We start from the raw sequence: 11829 nt of genomic DNA on the forward strand, positions 1-11829 counted from the left end.
AGCAAAATGTTTCCATGAGTGGGAGTTGTCATTTTGTACTTGTGCAAGCTGTTGTTTGAGGAAAGTAACAGTGCTTGGAAAGCAGAAGTAGCTTCCAACGGTAGAAACACAAGGACCAAGGCAAGTCTGTGCTTTCATGATGCTGTCTGTTTTCTATAACCTCACCAAGTCTGACTGGTGAATGATTTACTACAGACTGGCAGGTACTGCCACGAAAATCTGGACAACAGTAATTTGCTAAGTATGCAAATAAACTGAAAGGTCAAGGAAGCAACAGAAATCTGATTACCTCTGGTAACTGGGGTATGCGCAGCTTTTTCACTCTGGCAGTCCTAATATTTAATCAATATTTACTTTGAAAAACAACCACAGCAAAGCATAGCCCCCCAAACTACTCCTTAGAATTAATTTCCCTCTTGGGCATGCCTATCATTTTTCACACATTCATTTGTGAGTGACTGGAATTCTCTATGTCTTGTTTACCATAAAATGTTCATAAAATAAAAAGGGTGAGGCTGGAGCTCCCAGATAACGTAGAACTGAACCCCTGGTGTAGCTGTAACCAGGAGCAGGCTGCCACAGTCCAATTTCTTTGTGGGAAAAAGAGCAGAAAAGGGTAATCTTACAGTTCCTTTCCTACCTTGCCACACTTTGACATTCCAGAATTCTAAAGCTAAATCCATTCCTGTTTTTAGGGCAGAGAGCTGAGCTGTGGAATGTGTGAATTTTAACTGACTGAGATCTGATTTGGTTGAGATGTGACAAAGATTGTGAAAAACAATCCCATAACAGCAATGGCAAAACCAGCACAATATGTACCTGTTTCCCCTGTGGTAAATGGCATATGACACCGCTTTTGCAAGAAGTCAACTTTTCAGCTTGTGCATCATCTCACAGAGTCAGCCTGTCCTAACTATTCCTCTTGAAAGGCTTTCCAGAACTGACTGTTCAGATGAGAAATTTAATTTATGATCTAGATTTACTCTTTTCAACTTACACTAAATTTGCCTTTAGGTGCTTTATGCATTTCTCCTTGCACAGATCAGTCCAGCTGTTACAACAGCTATTGCTAGCCTGGACTGACCCAATCAGACTGTTTGAAGTCTTTTACAAAACTGCTGCTTTACATCCCTGGTTACTGATTCGGCACCCGTTTCAAGCTGAAAGAACTTTTCCTGAAGTTACATGGAGCATCCTAGAAGAGGCTGTCTTGTTCTGTGGTGGCTCATTTCTACTGATAAAGCATCATCTGGCACATATCAGAAAGGATGTGTCTTATTTCAGGCTTTATCTGTGAGTTACTTACAAGTGGCAAAGAAAAACACCCCTGTCCCTACTGTCATTTTTGAGTTATAGTAATATATCACTTCAGTGGCCAAAGAAGAAACATTCCCAAATAAATACTTAACTTTGTCTTGCCGGTTAAATTAGGTGAAGTTTGTTTTCTTGAAAGCTGCTTTATCAAGTGTTAAACAGTGGAGCTGTGACATGAAAGCTTGACGTGCAACATTTATTTGGAAGAAAAAACAGTCTAAAGCACTGCTCTTAATCTATTAAGTCTTTTAAAAACTTTCCTAAAGCTTTCCGCTGAGAGGTATCTTCTCCCAGCACTAACTCTGACAATTAAAAATACATTTTTAGAGTCTTATCTCAGTTTTGTTTGGGATAAAATGCTGCAGCTGCAGAGACTGAGCATAAGCTAATGCTGGATCAGGCCAAGCTCTTACCAGCGTGAGCCACAAAGACAGCTACTCGCCCTGCAAGAACAGCTGTTCAGCCCGCTCTGTTTATCTTATCATTCAAATGCATTTTGATATTTGCTCCAAAAAATCAACAAACTGATCTCATCTCCCTTTTGCTAAATCTGCCTTCAATTTACACTGTGCAGTAGCCAAGACCTTAGTGTTTCATAAGCAGCAAAACCCTTCAAAAACTCATGTTTTATCGTTTGTCTTCAGAGAAGATGAAAATTGCTTCTTTTGATGGGATGTACCACTGAGAAGATGCTGCTTTAATTCATTAATGATATGGAAAGATGACCTAGAAAAATGAAATTCCCTCCTGCCATTGGAATGAGGAAAGCTAAAATCAAGAGGAATTCTGCCTGTAGGCCAGATACTGCTTTTTCAGTTCAGTGAGAAGTGGCAAAATAAGGGGGAATGTGAGGGGAAGAAAGCAGCAACTCAGAAATCCACAGCTACATGGCCTGAACACCACAGAGCAGGGCGAGGTGGGCAACGGCAGCACGTGCTGTACACCCCTTACTTGTTCCTCCTGAAGAGGAGCTGTGGACATCGCTGTGGGTGCCTGTGGCCAAAGCCAGCCCATGCTGGGGCCAAGGGTTTGGCTGGGCAGGCGGCTGGTGCAGGGACTTGTTGCTAGTCATAGGGGTTGAGTTCACTGCGTCCTAAATGCTGCAGCAAAGGAGTAAGAGATCTCCTCCTTCCGTCGGCGCAAACCAAATTACTGCTGAAATTGGTATTTCTGGAGAAATATGAGAGGACTGAGAATGGGGTGTAGAACCTTTTGCTAAAGGGAAATAGGTTGAAATAATGTTCAGATTCAATAAAATCACTGCCATGAGAGTGCTGTCTAGTGACTTTCAGGTTCCCTTGTGTTACATTTTTGGGGTTTGCACATGGTATTGTTTCTGATTCTTGCAGTTTGACTTTTAGCTTTCCACAGGTGCAGACTAGCTGGAATGAGTATCAGGACACTGCTCTGCGGTTTTCTTTCTAGCTTTAGATGTAGACATGAACTGACACGGAAACATCTGCAAAAAACACATCGGTACGCTTAAAACCAACTCTTTGTTCTCCTTTAAGATGATCTGAAAATCCAATACCCACGTTATGAGTGTTATATAATGCCCCTGTGGCAAGTGTTATTTAACCAAATACAGATGTGTTCACTGTCAGGAGAAGCAGCTCTCCTGTCCAGCCCCAATTATTTGTGCATGTTCTTTTGGCACCAGCTCAGTTATGTGCAGTATCCATCCCTTTCAGTGTAACGAAGGTGAAAAGTTCAGCTATCTCTAGACAAGGCACTGCTATTTGAGTAGAAAAACATTAAAAAACTATGATGGGCCTGTGTTGGACTTGCAAAATATACACACTGGTAAGAAGGGGCAAACAGAGCTAAACCCATCAGACATGTCCAAGCCCTGAATCTGTAAGTTCAGAGCCTTTCCTCAGGACTCAGCTTAACTTCAGTGTCACCTTAGCTTTTATCAGTAAAGATACTTAATCTCTTCTGGTAGAAAGTCTTGCTGGTGATTCCTGACAGGCTGAGCTGCCAGAGCTCAGTTCCCAAACTACTCCCTCTTTGGGCCTATAAATATGTAACTATTCCTTGCACAGTGGAAGGGGAGAGATTGCTATCTCAAATTAGGGGGTCTCTAATGGGAATCAGAGCCCAGAAGAGTCGAGGTCAGTGCAGGTATAAGGGTAAACTGAATTCTTTGTGTATTCCCCACTGTCAGCGGGCACTCCCACATTAGTTTGGGGTAAGGAAATGGGCTGGAGAAAACCTCAAGTAAGGATTGTTTTGCCTTGGAGAGACTCAGCAGACAGACACCTCTCTCACCAGTCCTGTACGTTGAGATTTTGGTTTTGTAGCTATGCCTGATGCCTGCCTAGCTCTCCTTACTGGGCTGGCTTTTTGGGGCTGTTTCCTGGAGCCCAACTCTCCCCATGAGGAGCCGAGTTCCTAGATGAACCATAGGCAGCCTTTGTGGTGGAAATTTGCCTAAAAGTTGAGCTGTGTAATAAGGATCACTGGGATATGCGGGTCTGCTAAAAGAGCTAGCTCATATTTACAAGAGAACACGCATATTCTTTCCTTATGCTTCTACAAGTAACTGAGGAAAAAGAGAACTGATCTAAAACTTCTCAAACCATCCACTGCTGGACTTTCTCCAAGCTGTAATACAACTTAGGCACTCGTGTAAAACAGGGGAATGAAAACCCCTGAATACCTTTGTAGATCCAGTTGTGTATTTTGGTTACTACATCTCGTGTCTGGCTTTTTGTTTTATTTCTCTGATTGATGATATTGGCATTGGAACATTTCTGACCTCAAAAGATACCACCAGCAACCTGGGCCTGGATATATGATGGACTGTAAAGAGGGCTCTTCATGGCTGTAAAGTGGCTCGGTGCTCTCAGAGCAAGAGGCAGAGTAAGGAGATGAGATCCAATGCAGAAACAGACACAAGCATGAAAGTTTCCAGAGCAGTAAGGGACTAGTAAATTGGTTCTAAAATCAAAATGCAATGCTGATGCAAAACAGGGAAAATTAAGAAAAGTAATTTCTTTTTGAAGGCACTGGAATACGTGCTGGTCATTTAAGTCTTGATTAAACCTCCTTTGATAAAGAGATCTCTACTGGTGAAAAAGTTGGTTATTTTTGTTGGTTATGAATGGAAAAGAAGAGAAAAAGACAAACTCTTCTATAGATGCTAAAGGTAAAACGAGGTACTTTTTTTTTCTTAGAAAAGAAAAAGTCAGATTAGATTTTTTAGAAAAATCATCTTTTTTCTAGAAAAAGAAAATTAATGCAATGGCACAGATTAAAAAACCTGAGTTGTCAGCAATAGAGGTCTTCAGATACAGAATGCTTACAGAAGCAGGGCAGAGAGTCGTGTGTCAGATGAGAACCTGAAGAGCCTTTTCCAACACTAACATCTTTGAGGGCAAGATTAGCATTATGCAAAAGATGCATATTTTATTGCATCTGTCTAGAAACTGTGTAATACCTGGAGGATGTGGCCAGAGCAATGAGCAAGGCTTGAAGGATCCCTCTAATGAAGACAATGGGATTCTTCTTGGTGATGAAGAAGTACATCATTGGCAGAATGAAGAGCCCATGCACCACCAGGCCGCAAACCACCGTAATGGCGTAGAAACCCAGCTTCTTCCCAATGGCGGAAGGGTCATCCATTTCTAAGATTTTACCAGCAATCAGGAACACAATTCCAAATGGAAAATACCTGAGCAAAAAGAAAGACAGCCATTGTTAGGAGATAGCTCACATCCATCAAAGAGTCGGAGCTGGGAAGCCCTTCCAGTAGCAGTGCAGGACCAGCAGCCGGTCTGGGCTCTGTTGGTTTATCTGACTAAGTCCCTCTCTCTCACACTTGAGGAGTGTGCCCAAAGCACTGGGCTAAACAATCCTTTATGTGGTGTACTCCAACCCCAGCACAGCTGAGGGCATGGTGTTGATCAGGAATGACTTTAAAAGGTTTTGGTTCAGAAGGCAGCCCTGATGTTTTAGCTTAAGGCAGGTCATTTACTGAGGAGAGGGAGAATGAATCCTAAGCTCTGCTTATATGCCTGCACTTTTGTAACTGTTCACAGGTTTTAGTTGGAAGCTGTAAAGTAAATGTTTATGTTGCCTTTGGAAGACATAGGAGAAACATCAACACGCATTAGACATGCTCTTAGACTGCCTGGGAGTTTGATTCGGGGCAGACACATAGGCAGAAGAAGGGTTAGTTTCTGAATCCCGCATGGACTGGCTGTGGGATAGGTACTTCATCAAAACTGCCGTGCTTCTGTGCATGGCTAGACACAAAGCCATGGGTGCCACAAGGGTTTAAGATAAAAATAAAATAAAATTGAGAGGCACCCAGCCATCTTCTACTTGCAGCTGTGCCATCTGCACAGGCTTGCCACTCCCTCACCCTTCCACAAAGTACTACCCCATGGGACCTATCGCACCAAGTGATCGTTCCCCGACCCAGCTCGGTCAGACGGGACCAGCTGAGTGCTGGTAGTAGGATACCTCCCACATTGGGCTGAGCCTCACTGGGGCACCTTCTGAAGGCTGGGGAAGATGCTAAGCTGATAGTTTTTGTTGTTGGCAGTCACTGATATTCCTCTGATCTTTGGGGCAAGTGTGTTGGCAGGCCTAGCTGGCTCTTGGTGTAATTTAGGACTGCTCTGAAGGCTTCTCCTAAGTTACATGGCCAAGGATGTTTCATTAAGGGCTATTTTGCTGACTGGAGACATCCCAAGTGCCAAGCACTCTGGTCGTATCCTCTCCACTGTGCTGTCCAGAGCAGACAGAGCCAAGCCAGCAGCAGCCACACTGACAGTACAGTCATGGCAGCACAAGAGCCCAGCCCTGTCCTGAGCAAGCTGCAGCCACGCTGGTGTTTCTACCGGAGTAGTGCCGTACGGGATGTAAGTACCAGCTTGAGCATCTCATGATGCTTCTCCCTTGCGTGGGCTGGATGTATTATAATCTCTCTTGGCATGCCCAAGGATCGGCAGTGCCCCTAGTGCACACAGCACACACCCACCCAGCTATACCAGCTTTCATTATTTGGGAGTAACATATAAGGTGCCTCTGTCAAAACGACAGTACAAGCCCGGGAGATGTGTGTGTTCCTTCAAGGGCTGCGGCCCCGCAAAGCTAAGGATCGTTCACCCTCATTTATACCCCTGGAAATAGGTTTATGACATTTCTGTGCATCCTCTTCTGTTGAAATCTTACTCTTTAAAAATACTGATTTTCTTACGAAAGCAGTTACTTACCAAACAGCAACTGCCACTATCTTCATGACAGATTCGTTTAAACACTGGCAAAAGCTGACCAAAGGAACGCCGCTGTTCCCCATTCTTCCCAACATTATACCTGCAAACAAAGGCATTCAGGTTCAATTTCTCAGGTGTCTTCATGCAAACCCCCAGTGCTTTCACCCCCTGCTGTAATTCAAATTGAAGTAGGTGCCAATGGCTGGATGCCTGTAGATCTTTGTGCTGTATAGACAGACATGGTATGTGAGAATCTCACCTCACACAACCAGCAGAGGCTGGGGAAGCTGGGCCATAGCCTTGTGCTTTGGCTCCACACAGGGCTCTCTGCCCTGGCTGGCTGGTTTTTCATGTGCAGTTCCCTGAAAGCTTGCCTGTGGAGTTACTTTAGTGCTGTAGATTTAGCTCCCCTGGCAGCAAGCCTGCTTCCTTAAATATCTTTCATAGAGCCCTGCAAAGGATTTACCTGCTCTGAGGGATCAACAGAAGACAAACTGGAAAACATTTTTCTAATGAAAGCAGCTATCTCTGCCTGCAGTCTGCCTTACTGCTGTGCACTGCGTGCGACTGGGCTGCATCCATGAGATGCTCCCGGTGCAAAGCCAGTATTGAGGTTTGTTCTGGTAATTGGGAGTTAATATGGGGGGGTCCATCCTATTTTCAGTAGGTATCTGTCTGCATAATAACAACCAATCCTCACAATCAGTCAGGCTTTGCCAGCTTGGGGGAGGTGAGGAAATGCAAGCTCATGTAAAGAGAAATCAAACTGCTATACAGACTAAACAGCAAAGACAAAAGCAAAGAAAATTCACTGTGTACAGTGCTCAGAAAGGAAAGGAATACAGCTCTGGGATATGTCAGCTAACTGTATATTCTCCAGACGGTGTTAGTTTCCAGTAATGCATATAAATAGACATAATTTTCCTATACTGTTCATTTTCTGCCATCCCTCCCTGAAAGGATTACAAGTGATGGAGTTAATTGCTCGAGGAAGCACTTCAAACACAAGCTGCACCAACTGAGACTGCCTTTGAAGAGGTTTCATGGGTAAGCAGGGGAATACGAGTGGGCCGCTCTGGATACTCAGTGTCCTTGCTTTGAGCAGGAGCCCAGGCTCCATCCCTCGGAGCCCACATCTGCACTTGTGAGCCACGTCTCAGGCAGCACCGCTTCCAGGGCAGTCCCCTCCTGAGGCAGGGAGGGAGGCTTTCAGCTGCCTCATCCAGGGATTTCACAATAACAGTGCATTCAGATGTCACTTTGTAAGCCTGTTAATATTCATCTAAGCTATGACTTTTAGGTCAGAAAACAACACTTTCATTAAGCAAGTTGCTCATCTTCAGTAACAGGACATTAAATGTAGTTCAGCTCTTCTAGCCAGGTCAGTGGTAGTTTTACAAGAGTCTTATAGTCTAATTCTGTATAATGCCAAAAATAAGAAATGCCTTCTTTTTCATTTTATGGGAATAACTGGAATTTACTCTTTAAAACACTGTTCTACCTCAGCATGTGGCTATTGATGGGGGCAGACAGAACTGAGGCCTCCTGTCTGCAGCCCTGATGTACCAAGCTCCATTTCAGTGCAAACATTTCTCTTGTAATGACAAAAAGATCAGATGTCTCATCACTTAGCCACTGTCATAACCTCTGATAGAAACTGCTGCACGCTGTGTGAGAAGAGGTAGAATAGCTCTTGACAGCTGAGCTCAGCATCAGGGCTTTACATGTGTCTTGACCTCGCACTCTGCCTGTCAAATGTTGCCCATTTTGATGCACAGCTGGCAAAGAAATCCAGTCATTCATGCATAGCTTTTATCCCTGGACTGAGGTTACCAAGCAATTCACCTCCTCCTTCAGAAAAAAAAGGGTTAGCTAAGCCTAAATTCTTGTCCCTTTATGCTGTTCAAGGACATTAAGGAAGCTGCAATAAGAACTCATACCCAGCCTAACGCTGCTTTTCTGTGACAAAGTGGTGTAAAAAGACCTTTCTGCAAATAAGACTCAGCCAAAGTGATCAAAACTATTACAAAGCACCAAGGCTTGTACACCTTTTTCTTTCCAATAAATAAACCCCTTTTTGCTGAGCCAGCAGCCGGCTGTGCTGCACATGGCAGCGCTGGCACAACATTTTCTGTAGCTCAGCCAGGAAGAAACCAGCTCTCAGCTTCCACCTCTTGAGCCTCAGGCCAGCGTGAGTTAGGGGCATGGTAAAAGTAATGCATTCAGTTCTGGGAAAACAATAAATGTTCTGTGCTCAGAAGTACAAAACTGCCCTTGCTCCTAATAAGTGCTTGTAATTAATTCGTTCATATCCCTTACTTTTTGGCTGGCATACTGTTCGCTGTGACATTGGACCTTGGGAATTGACTCTAACACACTACGAACTGGGGCACAGTCACTTTCCATTTTCAAGCAACCCAACCCCTCTCCTTTTCTCTTAAATCGATACTTGGATCATTGCAGGCGAAACGCGTATGAAACCTACCCATTGTGGCAGAGAAGATCACAATCCCTAACACGTTCATTCCGTCACTAGTGCCTGGTTCTGACTTGTAAATCACTTCAGGAGGTGGAGTGATATCCAAGGCAAAATTCTGGATGTTGGATCCATTCTCATCCTGGACTCCATATATTATAATGCGACGAGTGGTGCTTTCAGATGACGCTTTGTTAGATTTAATGATGGGAATACTCTTGGTGCGATACTGGAAGAAAACAAAATCGTTTTTATTATAATACCCCAGCAGGAATTAATAGTTTAATGAGACCTCCTAAGTGCTCTGTTAAATGAGACTGCATGCCATAGAGAAAAGCATGAAAAGAAGGGCAGCTTCTGTCCCTATGCTGCTACAATCTGTAAAAACAGTTGAATTTCTAGAAAAGCATTACAAAATCGGTGTCTTATATTCAGACCCTTGCACAGCAAACACACTAGCTCCTAATAGAGCTACTTTCCTGAAAGACATAACTAGGAGTGACTCCCTAGAGGTTCTGAGTGTCCTCTTTGTCTCACCAGAGGTAAGGTTCCCACGAAATACTCCCCCAGGCGAAATAAATATAGCCATGCTTCTTGCTCATTCAGAACTTTTAGATGAGATTTTTCTGGCCAGATTCCCATCTGAGTGATTAGATTCTTCCTAAAGACATTATTTTGTTGCTTTAATTGGCCATGGCATTCTGTTCCTGCTTTGTGTGGTGTTACTGTGCTACTCCGACTGCAGTCCCATGGTAAGAGACGCCATGCTCTGGGCATACTGGCATGAACTGTCCTGCTTCCCTACAGCATCTTTGTTTTGCCTTCAGATACCAAGGCTGCTGAGGCTGATGGAAAGGGATTCATTAATTCCTAAATGCTGACGGTGCTAACAGTACCTGAAGCAACACACAGTGCCTGTATGTGGATTCTGTTTTACAGGTACGTATTTTATATGATGCTGGCTCATCTCTTTCATCAGTGGTAAAAGGAATTTAGCCACTTACCTGCTTGAATGTGGCCTCAACAAGATTGGCTGGAAACATGTTCCTAAAAATGAACAAATAACAGAGTAATTTCTATGGAACTGAAAACAGCTTCTGTTTACTGTGCCTTGGGTCTGCCATGATACATCAGCTATTTACCCTCCTAGAGAGCAAGGGCTGGACGGGTGCAGAAGACTGCCAGTCCCTCCTCCTCGTGCCGTACGGCTGTACCTGACTGAGCAAGGCTCAACAGAGAGACGGCTCCTGAGAATTAAAGTTTAGGGTCTTGCTTCTAAATACCTGGAGTGAGACCCAGGAGCTCTAGTTTCAGTTTCTGGCTTTGCCACTGTCTCCATGTGGTAATTGGGGCAACATAATTGCTATCATTTTCTTCCCCATCTGCTAACTGGGGAAAAGAATATTCCTTCAATCTGGATTTTGTCTTCCCTACTTGGATAACGAGCTGTTCAAGACAAAGTCAGTGTTCAGGGATGCATTCCTGAGTCTCCTGGGTGCTGTAATCTACTTTGGGATTTCCAAGTACTCCTATGACATGACTCATAAGCAGCAGTACCTCGGGATACACTTTCATCACTAAAATTATAAGTGATGCAGCCTTTGCACTGGTGCGGTCAAGAAGAATTTTCTTTTCAAAAAGAGGCTCTCATTCCTGATTAAAAAAATTGAGATTAGTGTCTGATAAATTTTATTTTACTATGGTTCCCAAGGCTTCATAACAGAAGTGTGAAGTGAGGCCAACAGCTTCATCTTTGCTCACAACTGAGCTACAGAGGAAGACAATGACCATATGCTGTGAGATCTGCACTGAGACCGATGGATTGCTAATTCCCAAAGGGACTCCTGTCATCATTTCTGACTTTCTGCTAAGTTAAAACTTCTGTTTGAGCTAGATTACTGCTTTGCAGAAAGACATTCGATCCTAATTTGAAATGGAGAGCACACCCTCTGCAGGCTTCAAGGAGGAATCATAGTATGGGTGGGAAAAAAAGCTAAAAAGTCATATATTGCCATGCAGCATTTGGGAACCAAGATTTGTGTGATGATTCTAATAGGATCATTTTCAGAACTGATTTATTTCCATCCAAGAGTCCTGAACCTGAGGGCAGAAGATAGTGACAGCCTATGACCCAATGACATGCTTCCATAGACACAGATATATGCAAGGAGACATTCTAGAATTCTCTAACTAAAAGACTTTTTATTCAGAGCTCAGCTCAAGCCCTAAGCCAGGCCTACAGCTAAGTGTATGTGGAAAGCCCGTTCTCAGTCCAAAGAGAATTTCTGTACATATACACACACAGAGTTATGTGCATGCCAGACCTGCTTTCCTCTCTGCAGCGGCAGCACATGCTAATGGAGTCACAGCAAGAGCACGCTGTGCAGCACTATTTTAAGTGATCATAACGTGACATCCTGGTCACACTTAAAATTAGGAGGCAGAATCTGTTTCAGTAACACCAGGCACTGAGAGCAATTGCTACAAAGTGATAATTAATTATCCTTTTCAGGGTAAAGCAAAGGGAGAGGAATGTTAATTAAAAGGTATTAGTACTGTCTAATGATAGACACAGAAGACTGAAAATGAGGGGGTTTGTTGGCCTGCCACGTAAAGGCATCAGTGGTTGTTTTGGTATGACTGTTGCTTTAGGGCAAGTGAGCGTTACACAGACAAGTTCCTACCAGGCAAAATACACAGTGGGTGTGCAGCACTTCAGTTACTCTTTAATGGTTTTGGCCTTCCCTTGCCTCAGCGTAGCAGAGACGGTTCAGCTGGCTGACCCCTTGCAGCCTGACTGACCCAGCATTCCTG

General features: G+C 43.8%; 1 protein-coding gene across 1 annotated transcript in view; it reads right to left on the reverse strand.

Moving 5' to 3' along the window:
* Positions 1–11829, reverse strand: part of LOC104546867 (excitatory amino acid transporter 5-like) — a gene marked incomplete at its 5' end in the record, with an annotated part of 35216 nt that overhangs the window by 12314 nt on the left and 11073 nt on the right. Inside the window, 4 exons of the mRNA XM_010192369.1 lie at positions 4757–4990; positions 6540–6639; positions 9025–9244; positions 10020–10062. Coding sequence (XP_010190671.1) covers positions 4757–4990; positions 6540–6639; positions 9025–9244; positions 10020–10062 — 597 coding nt within the window. The remainder of the gene's footprint in view (positions 1–4756; positions 4991–6539; positions 6640–9024; positions 9245–10019; positions 10063–11829) is intronic.

This window comes from Mesitornis unicolor, unplaced genomic scaffold (genome assembly GCF_000695765.1).
Source record: "Mesitornis unicolor isolate BGI_N332 unplaced genomic scaffold, ASM69576v1 scaffold16009, whole genome shotgun sequence".
Taxonomy (NCBI): Eukaryota; Metazoa; Chordata; class Aves; order Mesitornithiformes; family Mesitornithidae; genus Mesitornis; species Mesitornis unicolor.